The 17,689-nt window shown below is 33.0% G+C and overlaps 2 protein-coding genes across 3 annotated transcripts in view; one reads left to right on the forward strand and one right to left on the reverse strand.

Annotated features, from left to right (window-relative positions):
• The window catches only part of LOC139502220 (sodium- and chloride-dependent glycine transporter 1-like), a 62,757-nt gene extending 57,812 nt beyond the window's left edge, over nucleotides 1-4,945 (forward strand). For both annotated transcript variants that reach the window (XM_071291653.1, XM_071291654.1), the window contains exons 14-15: nucleotides 2,543-2,710; nucleotides 3,871-4,945. In XM_071291653.1, coding sequence (XP_071147754.1) covers nucleotides 2,543-2,710; nucleotides 3,871-3,990 — 288 coding nt within the window. In that variant the 3' untranslated portion in view covers nucleotides 3,991-4,945. The remainder of the gene's footprint in view (nucleotides 1-2,542; nucleotides 2,711-3,870) is intronic.
• Nucleotides 4,946-14,962: 10,017 nt separating this feature from the next.
• Nucleotides 14,963-15,967, reverse strand: LOC139500348 (uncharacterized). Its single transcript, XM_071289092.1, has one exon. It carries the CDS (start codon nucleotides 15,965-15,967, stop codon nucleotides 14,963-14,965), a length of 1,005 nt encoding a protein of 334 aa, XP_071145193.1.
• Nucleotides 15,968-17,689: the final 1,722 nt, after the last annotated feature.

The raw sequence follows: 17,689 nt of genomic DNA on the forward strand, positions 1-17,689 counted from the left end.
GCCAATTCGAATCAATTCAAATTAAAAAAGAAGAGTGTGTGAACGCGATTTGCGAATTCGATTCGCATTCGATTCGACTTCAATTCGAATTAAATGTCCGCGTGAACGAGGCATTAGTACAATTGATTAATCATACAAAAGTAATCAAATACTGAATGATCTCTGCCGTCTGTGAGTCCGTTAAATGAAATAATCGTTATGTTTTTTTTTCTGGACCAAAGAAGGGGCTTGTAATAGCAAGCTTGGTATGAGTGTGCTATACTGCATGTTTAATGTGTTTTTTCTTTCTAGTCGAACATCAGCTTTTTTCTAATTAGCTAGGTAGTCTGACACATAATTTCAAAGTTATCTTTTTTTCTTCGAGTTTCCTGAAATTTGATATAATGGTTCATCAAATATCAACTTCTTTTGCATTGGCGGATCCAAGGGAAAAAAAGGGGGGGGGGGGGTTCCTGGGGTTGAAACACCCCTTTTTATTTGGACGATCAATGCATTTGAATGGGGACATATAGCTGGAAACCCCCTTTATCCTGGGTTGGGAACCCCCCTTTTTAAAATGAATGGATCCGCCCCTGTTTTGTTACGGCTATATTATGTGAACGTTTCATTAGAAAGCAACACCTCACATTTCATAGTATTCACAAAGTTAAGAAAGAACCAGTATATTTATATGTTTCCTCCGTAGTCAGAGGGGGCATTAAGTGCCAGCCTTGACCTTTATGTATTTCTGTCCTTCCGTCCAATTTTCGCTTCCATACTCTAATTTGTCTCCTACAAATTTCAAAAACCTTATAAATACTACTCATAATCCAAACCCACAGAAAGAGCTCGTATGTGGGCAGCGAGGAACTAACCATTCTAGGGATATGTCCCTTTATGATTTAGACAATTGCACATTTGTTTGATTCATCGCTTTAACTTATAATTAGTTAATCTTTTCCAATTTTTTTTAGAAAATTCAAACACAATGCTAAGAACCAAAATTCAGAGACAGAGTTTGAATTTGGGCAAAGAGTCACTTACGGTTCTAGAGTTATGTCCCTTAATAATATTGAAAATTGCAACTGTTTTCGTTTCCGTACTCTTGACTCTTGATTCAAATATGAATACAGAATGCTATGAACTAGGACTAGCAGAAAGTGTTCAAAATTTGGCAGCAAGTCTTACAGTTTTATTATTGTAGAAAAGAGGGGTGAAAGATACCAGAGGGCCAGTTAAACCCATAGATCGAAAATAAACTGACAATGCCATGGTTTAAAATTAAAAGACAACCAGACAAATAATAGTACACAAGACACAACATAGAAAACTAAAGACTAATCAACACGGAACCCCACTAAAACTGGTGGTGATCTCATGTACTCCGGGAGGGTAAGCAGATCCTCCTCCACACCCGTCGTGTTGCTCATGTTATTACAAACCCTGTAAATAAATAGTCTAGTTCGGTAGGTTACATTTGTGGTGAAAAGGGAAGTGAATTGTACTTGTAGTTACGACATCGAATTTAGTCCTTTTTTAACTTTGAAAATTGTATAGCTTTAGCGTTGGCTTTCGTGCTCATAGACACATTTTTCATTTCTTTTATTTTTAACCGGATTTTAGAGACAAAAATGTCGGTTATTGATTTGGGGATGTACGGCGGGCGGGCGGTCGGGCGGCAATCAAATGTTGTCCGTGCATTAACTCATGAACCGTTCAGCCAAAGCTTTTAAAATTTTAATATGTTGTTACTGACAACTAAATGAAGGTCAAGTTCAGTAATGGCGATTTTGAATTTTACAGGTCAGGAGTTATAGTTCTTGAAAGATTGAAAAATGGAGTTTTCAGTCGTGTCCGTGCATTTACGCATGAACTGTTCTACCAAAACTTCCCAAATTTTAATATGTTGTTACTGATGACAAAATGGAGGTCAAGTTCAATAATGACGAATTTGACTTTTACCGTTTAGGAGTAATGGTTCTTGAAAGATTGAAAAATGGAGTTTCCAGTTGTGTCCGTGCATTTACGCATGAACTGTTCTACCAAAGTTTCCCAAATTTTAATATGTTGTAACTGATGACAAAATAGAGGTCAAGTTAAATAATGACGATTTTGACTTTTACCGTTCAGGAGTTATGGTTCTTGAAAGATTGAAAAATGGTGTTTCCAGTCGTGTCCGTGCATTTTCTCATGAATCATTCAACCAAAGCTTTCAAATTTTTATATGTTGTTACTGATGACAAAATAGAGGTCAAGTTCAATAATGACGATTTTGACTTTACTGTTCAGGCGTTATGGTTCTTGAAAGATTGTAAAATGGCGTTTCCATTCACGTTGTTGCATTTACTCATGAACCATTCAATCTAAGCTTTTCAAATTTTAATATGTTGATACTGATGACAAAATGGAGGTCAAATTTGATATTGACGATTTTTACTTTCACCATTCATCAGTAATGGTTCTTGTGAAATTGCCAGGACACAAATAAATATTAATAAATCCGGTTTGCTGTCGTTGTGACAGCCTCTTGTATAAATCTATGACGTAGATGCTTTTGTTTTAGTTTGTGTGGATTTTCAGTTTAGTTCAGCATTCTCCAGTGACTTATGGGGACCAAATCTACCCTAAATGGTCTATTGGAATCGGCTGGATGATAGCATTGATATCTCTAGTGCCTATTCCCGTTGGAATGGTATACACACTTATGAAAGAAAAAGGAAATATCTTCGAGGTAAAAGTCTAACACAAAATAGTCAATATACAACCCAGATTGTTTACAAAATGCCTAATATCAATTGTTTGCAATTTACTGTTTAACTAATGAAAGCCACATTGATGGCATAAATTAATCTTAATATGTGACAACTCAGGAATATGGCAATTGACAAAAAAAAGTATGATCATAGTATTATTTGTTATTTTCCAGTTGAAATTTGCGTCAACGTCGATATCCATTTTAGTTGTGATCTTTTAGACCAGAGCAATAACTGTTGTATCTATAATATCTATATATAACGAACTGAGCCAAAGTTTTCCAGATATATGAAAAAAGGGCTAAATAGAAACAAATGTCGAGCTACAAAAGCGTGTTTTTAGTTTTACTATAATAATAATAATAATAATAATAATATCTTTATTTAAAGAGAGTGACTCATTTGGATTAAACCAATTTTCAATAAGGCTCTCTACATGCATACAATGTTAACAATATGAATAAAACATAATTAATCTACTGTTACACACATGTAAACAATAGACGTATATAAAGTAATATAACAACAACAACAAAAACAACTATGGTATACATTTACTACATTAGGTACGCTCAAATCATAACATTGCAAAGCCTGTGTTGTATAAAAACGTGGAAACATTAGGAGCTGTATAACCAAAAGGGGTCTTAAAATAATGATTTAATTCATACAAGTCCAACTTTGCATGCAATCTAATTAAAAACCGATCTCTCATCGCTCCTGTTTCTGATATGTCGCGTCAGAAACAGGAGCGATGAGAGATCGGTTTTTAATTAGATTGCTTTGCATGATGGTGTAGGAATGTAAGTCAACTTTAAATTTTATAATATATGTAAGTACATAAAATGGAAAATGGATACGGGAATGTTTCAAAGAGATAACAACCCGACCAAAGAGAACAGAAAACTGTCAAAGGCCAACAATGGGTCTTCAACAATACAAAAAAAATCCAACAGTCGGAGTTGGGCTTTAGTTGTCCCCTAAACGTATTAGGCTACTAATCATTTCAGTAACGAGGTACGTACTGACTGCTGCGCTGCTGATATCATCGGGGATTGCTTTGTAACAGTCCAACTGAATGCACATCAACCATTTGCTAGTAAATGAAAATGACATTTAAAATCTTTTATCTTTGTAGAGAATTCGACATTCTGTGAAACCGCTTACTTCCTGGAGACCAGCTAACGATGACGATCATAATGATAATGCAGAGCTAGAAAAATTAAATTATATATCAGAAAAAGAGACTTTCGCTTAGGATTGTTGGTTCCTTTGTTTAAAAATAACAAACTTTTTCAACAGACTGTAACACATTGATAGGTTATAAATTACGGAACTTAAATAGTAGAAAGAAAGGTCGTGTCTTTCTCTTTGGTTTTGAGATATTTTAATCAATTGAAGATTTGGCGGGAAATGATTACTTGTATCTCTAACATTTAACATTGGCATCGATTTTGTGAAACATTTATGAAAAAAAACCACCACATTATATATATATTTTATAAGATTTTCAAAATGTTTTTAAACAATATGTAAAAAAGAGAAGGAAAAGAAATTTTTGGGTCAGTATACAAATATATTATAGGCACTACAGAAAACTAGAGGATTCAGAATATCTGACAAAAAGAAGAAATAAAGAGTCGCGAACATCCATTAAACCAAACTTGACACTTCATGTGATAATTATCACACGAAACAAAATGTTTCAGCGTTCAATGTTTTATATCTGTGTAATAACGATGACGCTAAAGGGTCTCAAAATGCTTTTTAAAACATATAGTAGCATGAAACATTCGCAGATTTTATTGTAAGCGTAACAAAGAAAAATGATCTGTTAGAGTTGGTTTTTGTTTGTTTACAATAATTTTGGTTTAAAATAATTTAAAAGGATTTTTTATTTGAATCATTTGAATCATTTGATACAATGTATTTATTGAACGTTTCGATCAGTAAAGTTGTCATAATTATTAACTGTTACAACAAGATATTTAAAAAAGAACGAATTACAACTAAAAGCTACTTTGCAAAAAGGATATCATATTATACCAGTGCAAATAAAGCTTTAATTTTTGACGTAATACTTTTATAACTTAAAGTCTTTGCTTTAAAAATGAAAGGATTGTTGCATGATTATTGTGAATATTATCCCTCGAATATTACAGAAATATTGAACTTAGCAATTTTTGATGAAAAATAAACGATTTTTGCATGAATATTTCTAAATGTCATCTTTATTATAATACAAGTGCACTCGCTAGCTCGAGTAATAGAAAAGTCTACGCCGGACACCATTCTTGCAAAATCTATAAAGTAGAAATACTGTTGCCTGCATATATATGGCTTATTTTGGCTTCAATATTGATTCATTTGCACATCTATGCTTCGACTAAAACTTCTTTATTTTTAAACCAGTTGCAGGTATGATAAGAGTTATGTTTTTCTAATATATTTTATGGTGATATGATATTAAACCCCCATGACAGGTTGGTGCTAGATTTTCGTATATTCAAGACATAGTTTTTCGAACAGCCTAATTGAGGTCTGGAGCTGATATGTTGGTAGCTGTTCGTAGTCCCTTGTTGATTTTTGTAATATCGTCATTTTCAATTTTTGTGTTGTTTAATTTGTTACTTATTCTGATATTGGACTCTTTATAATTTTTACTGTGCGTATTGTTGTGCGTTGCTTCTTCTTCATTTAGTTGAGATTTTGAAACACTTGTTTAACCCCTCGCCATTTAAGTATCTGTTCCAAGTCTGGGGCCTCTGGCCTATGTTAGCTTGGGATTAACTTTTATTTTAGATTTGAGTTTAGTATGACTTTCATTATCACTATTCAGTGACCTGGTAAAAAAAAAAAAAAAAAAGATGAAGCCATTTCTGGTTTTTAGAGGGATTCCTTCAGATGCTTGGCCCCAACTGCAGGTGTTTATCCTGCTATTACCCCAAGGGAATTTTTACAGGATTGGATATTTTTTTTTTTAGTAATTTGATGTGTGTCAAAATTGAGGTTTGAGTTTTTAAGAAGGTATTAAACACTCCAGGTCAGAGTCATGCTGAAGTTTAGCAATATTTTCTCATCTTGTGTTGGTATGAATTCAGTGTATTTGAAGCTGTCCTTTCATTGATTTTGGAGGATTTTTAAATGGGTTGGAGATCCAATACTGACACTTAATACAGGGTTTTACAGAAGAATAATTATTTTTTCTTGATTTATTATGCTTTAAATTGTATTCATATTACTATGTAGCTATACTTCCATGTAGCTATTTGCCGTACAGAATTGTAGGAGATTTTTAATGTTTGATGTTTGAATAGTAGAATCCTCAATAGTAAGTATGTTTTTGTAGCAGACTGACATCCTCCAGATGGGGTTGACTTAGGTCTAGCCACAGAAATGCATTTTTGTGGTGGCATATTTGTCGCATGTTAAAAAGTTAACTCAGAATATATAATGAAACTATAAGGATCCAACATATTTTTAATAAACTTGTAGTGGTATTGACACAGGTAGTTCTAGAGTGGGTCTTTGCCAATGAGATGAAGAACATGATCAGATGGAGTGTGAGATTAAGTAAGGATTGTCTCTTTAGACCAATGCAAACATGGACTGGTGCTGCTATAGAATTTACAACTATTTATTGCCGTTATAATGAGCTGTCGGGTTGTTACATAAACTATTATGATTTTCGATCAGACCAGAACATTTTCAACTAGATATTTTTCACTTGTCACCCTTAACCTGCTTATGAAATGAATTCTTAACATCTATATTATTTGTTGATATACTATAATACTATATTTTATGATATACAAATACAATCAACTATCTTGTGGTTTGCTGTAGTTTTGGTAAGTATTTTTATCTGTGTAGGAAAAATTTGTTGTTCACAAAATTTCATCTAGATTATTTAACATATATTATGTACCAGTTGTACTTTAAATAAAAATATCTATTTATCTATCTAGACATTTATCATATATATGGACCAAGTTGTGCGTTAAATAAAATAGCTATCTATCTACCTAAATTATTTAATATATATATGTACCAAGTTGTACGTTAACTAATATCTATCTATCTATCTAGATTATTTAATATATATTTATATTTATATATTTACCAAGTTGTACGTTAAATAATATCTATCTATCTATCTAGATTATTCAATATATATATATATTTATATATTTACCAAGTTGTACGTTAAATAAAAATATCTATCTATCTACCATCTGTAGTTATCTCATATCTGGTTCACAGCTTTGCAGCGAACCGCCCTTTTTATGGCGGTTGACAGAGTCTCTGTTTTCCTCCGTCAATGTGGCGAATTCGCTGCATAGAATCTTAATGTTAACTATGAAATTTTAGGTTTTTGGATAATACAGACTACACTTGTGTATCCCACGGTGTTTTCTAAATTTAAAGCACCAGTGTATCCCACGGTGCATCTTTACATTTTCATATATATCTATCTTCACATCTATCTATCTACCTGGTTGCCATATTATCTTCGGGTAACCGACCATAGATCTATCTACATATACATGGTCTATGGTCTATCTATCTATATATATATATTATATATTGTATGAATATATCATATTATGAATAAAAGCTGTGGCCAGATATCGCCAAACCATATATGTATTTTGTTTTAATGGCACCATCTGAGATAATGGAATTTAAGTTAATAGACTTAAATTCAGTTATCGCCGGGGCCACTCACGGATTGTGTTTCATGTTTTAGATTTACCCAACATGTGTGACGATATATTCTGTGACGTCATTTAGTCCTTTTTAGAATTTCATCGCAGCAAGCAAGCTGTTTAAATTTTGTAAGCGGTAAACTTGAAAACCCGCCCTCCCACTCCTTTTTATTGAACAAGATACTGCTCCTTAATGTTAACTATGAAATTTTAGGTTTTTGGATAATACAGACTACACTTGTGTATCCCACGGTGTTTTCTAAATTTAAAGCACCAGTGTATCCCACGGTGCATCTTTACATTTTCATATATATCTATCTTCACATCTATCTATCTACCTGGTTGCCATATTATCTTCGGGTAACCGACCATAGATCTATCTACATATACATGGTCTATGGTCTATCTATCTATATATATATATTATATATTGTATGAATATATCATAGAATGAAATTCAAAACAGTGTGGCGGTGGCCATTGATTGACACATTAAAATCATCCATTGACTGGGACAATTTAGGTGAACGTTTGTATGTAACGACCATTGCTCACTGTGTACTTTTTAAAGACACTTAAACTATGGGGTCACCAAAGGTTCTCAACACCTTAATAAAGTAATTCGAAAAAAATAATCAGAAATAACACGATGTTTTGATTTATATCAATTATATAAATCAAAACATAAAGGTTATTTCTGATTAATTTTTCGAATTATTTTATAATAAAAGGCGTTAAGAAACCTTGGTGACCCCACAGTTTAAATGTCTATCGTAGGTACGTCGTGAACAGTGGTCGTTACAGACAAACGTTCACGTAAATTGTCCCAGTCAATGGATGAATTTGATGTGTCAATCAATGGCCACAGCCACACTGTTTTGAATTTCATTCTATTATGAATAACAGCTGTGGCCAGATATCGCCAAACCATATATGTATTTTGTTTTAATGGCACCATCTGAGATAATGGAATTTAAGTTAATAGACTTAAATTCAGTTATCGCCGGGGCCACTCACGGATTGTGTTTCATGTTTTAGATTTACCCAACATGTGTGACGATATATTCTGTGACGTCATTTAGTCCTTTTTAGAATTTCATCGCAGCAAGCAAGCTGTTTAAATTTTGTAAGCGGTAAACTTGAAAACCCGCCCTCCCACTCCTTTTTATTGAACAAGATACTGCTCCTTAATGTTAACTATGAAATTTTAGGTTTTTGGATAATACAGACTACACTTGTGTATCCCACGGTGTTTTCTAAATTTAAAGCACCAGTACTAGTGTATCCCACGGTGCATCTTTACATTTTCATATATATCTATCTTCACATCTATCTATCTACTTGGTTGCCATATTATCTTCGGGTAACCGACCATAGATCTATCTACATATACATGGTCTATGGTCTATCTATCTATATATATATATATTATATATTGTATGAATATATCATATTATGAATAAAAGCTGTGGCCAGATATCGCCAAACCATATATGTATTTTGTTTTAATGGCACCATCTGAGATAAGCTTATAATATTCTAGAATTGTACATAATTTATTTTATTATGATATATAAATATAAAATGTTTGACAATGTGTTCTTTTGTTACAATTTTTACTTTGAAATCAAATAATTATATTTATTTATTCTTTTCACTTTTGTTATTTTTTTTCACCAAAACAATCATTCAATATAACATTTTAACTATAGTATATCGCATTAGCAAAATACAAAAAAAAACCCACTAGAATACCAATTGTCGAATAGAAAGAGAGAAAAGTCCTGGTAAAGAAACCTATTTTCTCAAATGATTTCATGTGACTAGGAATAAATACAAAATTATATATTGATTTCTATGATGCAGAACCTTTTTTGTTTTGTTATTAAACATAACCCTCTAACTAAAGGGGTGTACTTCGGGATCCAAAGCGAATCACATCGAACTCTCAATTTAAGACCACAGAACAAATGGAGCAACAATAACAGATCACTAGACGACACTTCAGCAATGAAAAAAGTACATGTATACCGTTCAGTAAATTGTTATCGGCACTGCATGGACAGAAAAAAACTGACACAATTCCGAGCAAAATAAACGGCCTTGTAGGTTCTACAATTATAAACTAAAAAAAAAAATGTAGAAAAGGACAACCAACGACAACCACGAATTAATGAATAACTCCTAACTTGGTACATGAACATCAATTATGGCGGGATTAACATGTTTGTGAGCGATGAACACTTTTCATGAACCTCATAATCAAAGACAGAGGTCAAATAACAGAACATAGCACAACCTGTTAAATTATTTGTTAAGGACTTATCTGATCTGTCCTAAGCACACACACAAGGAAGAAACAGACAAAATACACGACAACGCTATCATAGTACAACCCTTTTAAAAATAAACTGACCACACAAACGATACACATACGGACTGTTTATGTATGGAGAATGGACGGTGATCGGACAATAAATGCACGTTGAATGATGCTTCCACAAGAAGCGTTGAGCGTTAAACGGAGAATTTTGAAGACATATATGTATTTGAAGTTACTAATTGACCGCCAGTCCTGTTCTTGTCATCATAACTTCTCCGAAAACATGTTGACAAAAAATACGATATATTACGTTGCAATATACCATTAAAAATTATGATAAAAAATAACTGAGTTAGATTACTTTGTATGTTCAGCTGTTTAGCAATTCGTTTTCATTATTACCTAAAGCGATTTTATATTACTCATAGCCATATATATCCGTCTGAAAAAGTATAAAAACAGTCAACCTGTTTGTGCAACGCGTGAACAATTGACAGTCGGTCTGCATTAAGCTCAGACAAGTGCATTGCAATGGCCCTACTTACTTAATTACAGGGTGTTAGTTATAACCAAACAGCAAATCCATACGACTTCAATATTGCCTGTAAACACAGTATACCGGCACTGGGTAATTCATATGGAAAACAGAATGCGCATCTATCTTTATTTCGACGTTACCAGCGAATAAGTGAGTTCCAGGTATATTTTGATAAATCTTCTTACTAGGTAACGGATGATGTTCAAATTTAACTCATTCATCGTTTTATTCTGGAAATGCCTGTACAAAGTCAAGAATGTGGCAGTTGGTTTTAATTCTCTCGTTCCTTTGATTACCATCGTTTGCTTTGTGTAATATATGGACCTCCTCTTTTTAGCTCATATGGCCCGAAGGGCAAAGTGAGCTTATGCCATCTCTTAGCGTCCGTCGTCGTCCGTCGTCTGTCGTCGTCTGTCGTCGTAAACTATTTCAAGAATCTTCTCCTCTGAAACTACTAGGCCAAATACTTCCAAACTCTAACCTAATGCTCCTTAGGGTATCTAGTTTATAAATTGTATCCGAAGTTTTGATCTATCAACAAACATGGTCGCCATTACTAAAAATAGAACATAATGCAGTTTTTGGCTTATAACTAAAAAAACCGAAGCATTTAGAGCAAATTTGACAGGGGTAAAATTGATTATCAGGTCAAGATCTATCTGCCCTGAAATTTTCAGATGAATCGGACAACCCACTGTTGGGTTGCTGCCCCTGAATTGGAAATTTTAAGGAAATTTTGCTGTTTTTGGTTATTATCATGAATATTATTATAGGTAGAGATAAACTGTAAACAGCAAAAATGTTCAGCAAAGTAAGACCTAAAAATAAGTCAACATGACTGAAATGGTCAGTTGACCCCTTTAGGAGTTATTGCCCTTTATAGTCAATTTTTAACCATTTTTCATAAATCTTAGTTATCTTTTACAAAAATCTTCTCCTCTGAAACTACTGGGCCAAATTGAACTAAACTTGGCCACAACCATCCTTTGGGTATCTAGTTTAAAAAATGTGTCCGGTGACCCGGCCATCTAAACAAGATGGCTGCCACGGCTAAAAGTAGAACATAGGGGTAAAATGTCAAAAACCAAAGCATTAAGATCAAATCTGACTGTGGTTGAATTGTTTATCAGGTCAAATTTATCTGGCCTGAAATATTCAGATGGATCGGACGACACGTTGCTAGGTTGCTGCCCCTGAATTGGTAATTTTAAGGAAATTTTGCAGTTTTTAGCTCACCTTTCCTAAACGGAATTGTGAGCTTTTCTCATCACTTGGCGTCTGTCGTCGTCGTCTGTCGTCGTTAACAATTTTTCAAACATCTTCTTCTCTGAAACTACTGAATGGATTTGGATGAAACTTAGCATGATTGTTCCTTAGATTATCCTGCACAAAGTTTGTGCTTCGATTTTTGATCCGTCAAAAAAAATGGCCGCCGTTACTTAAAATAGAACATAGGGGTCAAATGCAGTTTTTGGCTTATATCTCAAAAACTAAAGCATTTAAAGCAAATCTGACAGGGGTAAAAATGTTCATTAGGTCAAGATCTATCAGCCCTGAAATTTTTAGATGATTGTTGGGTTGCTGCCACTTAATTGGTAATTTTAAGGAAATTTTGCAGTTTTTGGTCATTATCTTGAATATTATTATAGATAAAGATAAACTGTTAACAGCAAAAATTATCAGCAAAGTAAGATCTACAAATAAGTTAATATGACAAAAATTGTCAATTGACCCCTTAAGGGGTTATTGTCCTTTAATGAAAATTTTTCATAATTTGTTCATCATATTTGCTAACTTTAAAAAATCTTCTCCTCTAAAACTACTCAACCAAATTCAACCAAACTTCATTTGAATGATCAGTATAGGTGTATAAAATAAAGTTTGTGTTTTATTTTCTATTTCGTCAAAAAAACATGGCCGAAGGCATTGTTTACCAGGTGAGCGATTCAGGCTCTTGAGAGCCTCTTGTTTAATTTACCTTTGAGTTATGAAGTCAAGTTTCCCTTAAAATATTTCAGAGTTGTCAAAGTATAAGGGAAAGCTTGCACTTTCATGTTCTAGGAATAAACGTAAACGTGTAATGAACATCGTAAAAGTAACGTCATACAGAAACAATTCATATGATACTTTTATTGGATACTATCAGAACTAGATTGACTGTGACGTGCTTACACATATCGTGATTCTAACTAATATAAAGGAACAACACTACATTAAATGAAAAACCATACAAGGCTGTTCTACTGTGACACAAAAACAAGTGAGAGTATCCCATACATTTCATTTCTATAATAACTACACTTTTGTTTCACAAATAAATCCTTTTTGGTTTTCTAGCTCTTCAACTATTTCGGTTTTTGTACATCATTGGCTATGAAATATTCGGCTTTGATCGTGTCTGAGGAAAGTTAATCTAGAAAAGCGCGTCGGATACATGCATTTTATGACGTGTTATTTTCATTTTTTACAGCACTTACAGCGATTACTTGAAACTATCTGTGCCTGAGGGTACCATCTGCTCAGTGGTCAGTACATCGATACAGACATGATCTATAACAAATCTTTCTAAAAGTGTCCGTAAATAAGTTTTGAAATTTGAAGAAACTAAGTAACAGTTAAGTTACTCATAGTTGACTAGAAAGTCAGGTATGTTGTTTTTGTAAATAGTTCTGCAACTGTTTCGGTTCATATACAAATTGGCTTTTAAATATTCGGCTTTGAGCGTTTCTGAGGACATTAATTCGAGAAATGTACCTCGGCCGCATGAAATCTATAACTTGTTGTTTTCATTCTTTGGATGGAGTAGTTATCAATGTTTATAATTTTATACTAAAACACACCCGTGATATCGCGGGTCCGTGACTGAATTAAAGCATATATAACTATGCGTAAGCCTTATTTTAGTATTGGTATTGGCATCTGATAAAGTCATGCCGATTATAAGATACACAGTTTTCTCTGCTTTCAAATCTTTCTGGTTGAACCCGTCGACCTGGAACTTATCAATTATTGGTAATCTATAACTTTGTGATTATGACTCGTGTATATAGCAAAATCAAATACACCGTTTGGTGGTGCGCCTGTCAGATGCGGAACGTACAGATAAGGTAACAGGAAACAGGTGAATATACTATTGGTATCGGTATCGGTATCGGATTCGACCCGGAACTTGTTAATTATTGGCAATATTTTATGTGGAAAACAAAAGGGTCTGGAGTGGTGTAATTTTTAATCTACACCATTGTCCTATATTAGCTATATGTAAAGTTGAATTCTTTGATTTGTCGTTTTTACCCGATGACGGCTGATAAATTGGACCTTGTTATTTTAGTATTATAGATGTAAAGTACTTAGCGAAAAGTAAAATCACAAAAATATTGAACTCCGAGGAAAATTCAATCGGAAAGTCCCTAATTAAAATGGCAAACTCAAATGACAAAACACATCAAAAACGAATGGACAAGAACTGTCATATTCCTGACTTGGTACAGGCATTTTAAAATGTAGAATATGATGGATTGGTCCTGGTTTTATAGCGCCAAACCTCTCACTTGTATGACAGTCGCATCAAATTCCGTTATATTTACAACGAAGCTTGAACAAAACAGACACAATAAATAAAATAGTCAAGATATGGGAACAGCAGCCATCGCTGTGTTACAATGTCAAAACAAACAATCATTTTCAAAAAAGCACATAAGCATCTTTTAAATTAAAAAACACATTCATTGCTCCGCGTGTCTGACGTCCGAAAGACCCGTTAAATGTTGTAAACCACGTGCATAACGTTGTAAAATAAGCAAGGAAGTTAAATATCGAAGAGGCTTTTTATCTCTTCATTCCTTCCATATTTTACTACGTAGTGTTTAAAACATGGTACTTTAGTACCTCAAAGTGCTTTAGTGTTTCCGTTTTAATATTAAGCGTATTTAACACACACCTCCTATGATTTTTTTTATCCAATATAAGAAAATGCTTTTACCAAGTCAGGAACATGACAGTTGTTATTCATTCGTTTGATGCGTTTGAGCTTTTGATTTTGCCATTTGATTAGGGACTTACCATTTTGAATTTTCATCGAAGTTCAGTACTTCTGTAATTTTACTTTTAATCCATAACGTTTAAAGCTGATGGCATTGACCTGTATTGATCCTCTTTATGATCTTTAATAAGCTATTAAATTAATAATTTGGCATCCCTCGCATTTAAAAGCAACTATAGTATTTGAGAAATGGAGTGATGGATATTGTACTGACTCGAATTATCCAATTTTCTTAAACCGAATGTATTCACTAATGTATAAACGTGTATATTCCAGCAACGTATTTGTTCTGCACAGTATATGTTACCGTTTACGTTTTGCCGTAATATTTGAACATGGCCATATATTAGAGGATTAATGCATATTTTGATGGATATGAATATTTATATCTACATGGCGCTTTATCCAAGCTACTATGTAGGAGTGTGTCGAAAGAGATCAAACTCAAAGAAAGAATAAACAAAACTGTAAATCTTCAATGTATTTCAATTTTATGTTATGAATGCACATACAATCCGTGAATTTTTACAGAATGAACCATGCAGCAATGCTAATTTAACAAAATGTTTTGTTTATAATCGCTATAAAAAATCGCTATAAAAAATCTGATTTGTTTTATTAAATCCCTGTAATTTGAAATTTGTACAGTTTCGCTTTGCTGTCTGCAATACCATTGAATCCACTGCCGATCCATAAACAGTTTGATGCATCAAACTTCATACTGATTGGATATTCAATTTCGAAACTCTCAAGTGATTGCTGTAAAATTAAATTACCATCATAGCTAAGTATATGGAGCGCATTGTTAGCCGAATCTAACACAATAATATTTGTGGATTTTGTTACTACTACATCGGTTGGAAGGAATGGTCTCTGGCTTAAACTCGGATGTAGGTCACTGTATCTCCATTTCATATTGCCATACTTATTAAGTGCTACAACTGTTCCGGTTGATTCATTTTTTCTATCAATTACATAAATTCTACCCTCATTTGATGTTATTCGCCACGGAAGGGTAAACAGCGGTTGATTTTCATCGCTATATTCGAAAATATTACATAGATTTCCATTGGATAACAAGGAAACTATTTGGCGGGAACTATTGCATGTATGTTTATAATTTGCTCCAAATTCTGCGAGCCCTATCCATATGATTGAATCATGGTCTGTCTCACAATGAATACACAGAGGTTCCAAGGTAAAAGGTTTCGGTAGTGATGAAACCTGAATTTTATTGTGATTGTTTTTCTTGACTAGTTTAATGCAATTGTCAGTTTTGCATATAAAATAAATATCCCCGACTGAATTAACCGCTATGTCAGCTGGTGTTAATCCCCTTATTTCATCGATATGCCGCAGTCTGTTGGTTATTAATGTTGGTATTAGTCTAATTTTAAAAATATCTCCTTCATAATGAAATATAATTGCTTCTTCCTCGTTCACTATTTCTATACAGTTTATTGCAGGTAATTTTGTGTTGAATGACTTAATGACCTTTATTTCCACTGTTCTCCTCATGAATAAAGAGCCAGCGGAGGCCGAATGCGAAACTGGAGACAGGGTACCATCATCGTCATCATCATCATCAGGACAATCCGTTGAGAGCGTATCATTGGAAGACATTCTTCTAAAAGTTGGCTTTCTATTTTTGTCCTCCGAAATGAAATTCTCTTGTAAGAATTGATCAATATCAATTTTTATATGATATGAGTGGCCCTCAGCATAGCAATTTTCACAAATCAGAAATTTGCACGTTTGACAAAAAGATGAATATTGTTTTGTGACGTGTTTCTTACAAGGCATTTTCCTAATTTGATTTTCGGTGCAATTGTATGAAGTGATGTCATCAAAAGACAAAACAGTGTGAATTAAATTTGGTTGAAAATTAGAATGCATTTCCTTGCAGTTTTCACAAATTGTAACCTTACATTCCATACAGCGATATTTAAGTTTCTTTCTCATATCACATTGAGCACAAGATAATGACACTTGTGAATTGAGTCTTTGCATTGTGAAATGTCCGTCACTTCTGTGGTTTCACATATAATACTGACACATTTCTTATAAATCCATTACAATAATTATTTTACTGTGCATTCAGATACACTGTTTAAACGTATATGGTAAATTATATAACAATAAGGAATATAAAATCTATTTGAAGATATAAAACATTTCCTTATGGTAATTGTGTCCTTCTAGTTTCCTGATTGATTGTTTCAAATGATAAATCTTGATTTACCGGAAGTAAGAGACTGATATATCTCGTGATAATTTAAAACTTCCTTGTTTGTTTCATAAATAAATACAGATATGGGATAGACAAAAGGCGGATCTGGTGTACAAAATTTAATCCTAATATCTAGAATGAGTATAGTTATTATGATTTAATGTTATTTTTGTTTTTGGGAGGTATCTGGTTAATTTGGTGGTTGATAACATTTTTTGAAGTATGAATTTTAAAAAAAACCGATGTTATGATGTACTGGTTTCAGAAAAAACTAAAAATTATGTAAAGAGAATATAAATGCCAGGGACAGATTGTGTTAATACATGTAGCAACGAATGTAACGATTTTAGGCAAAAATATAGTTTTCGAATAAAAATTGGGGGTATCAAAACCTGAAAAAAGTGACTTGTAAAATGTTTTATAGCTTTTACTGGAAATTCCCAAACCTATTTTTAATTATTTTTCACAATCTTGCATCACAGTCTCTTATCTTTTTATATAGTGAGTATATGTTTCCCTATATTTCAAGCCTGATTTTCAAATAAAATGCGAAGATAGATTATGAATAAAGGCCTACTCAATATTAAAACAATTTTGAAAGAATATACTTTTCATTATTTCAAACAAACAAAAACAAAAATCTAAATTGTTAGATGCTTGGAAAATTGTAACTTGGTCAAACAGAAATAGGTAGAACTGAACATATCAAATTTGAATTTTGCAGGACTTGATAACACCGATTGTGAAACAAGTCTAAGATTTAATCATGGTAACTGAATGGATATTGGTTTTACTATTAATATGTTCTGATTGACCACCTTAGGAACACTTGTTTTTGCCTATTCTGATAAAATTGTTATAGTTTATTTTGAAATAAGGGACCAAAGTTTTATATCGGATATTATTATAGCCGACTCCAGTATTTTGTTTTTGTTTCAGATTTTTTTTTATTTGATACAGATTTGTAAAATATCAGGAAGCAGGCAACCATTATGGAAAGAATATTTTATGCATTTTTCTTCACCTCAAAATGCAGGTGTTCCCAGGTCAGATTTAATTGGACAAGTTAATAAAAAATCATTAATATTTCAGGCAGAAAATGTAGGGAAGTTCAT

This window comes from Mytilus edulis, chromosome 13, assembly GCF_963676685.1.
Source record: "Mytilus edulis chromosome 13, xbMytEdul2.2, whole genome shotgun sequence".
Classification (NCBI taxonomy): Eukaryota; Metazoa; Mollusca; class Bivalvia; order Mytilida; family Mytilidae; genus Mytilus; species Mytilus edulis.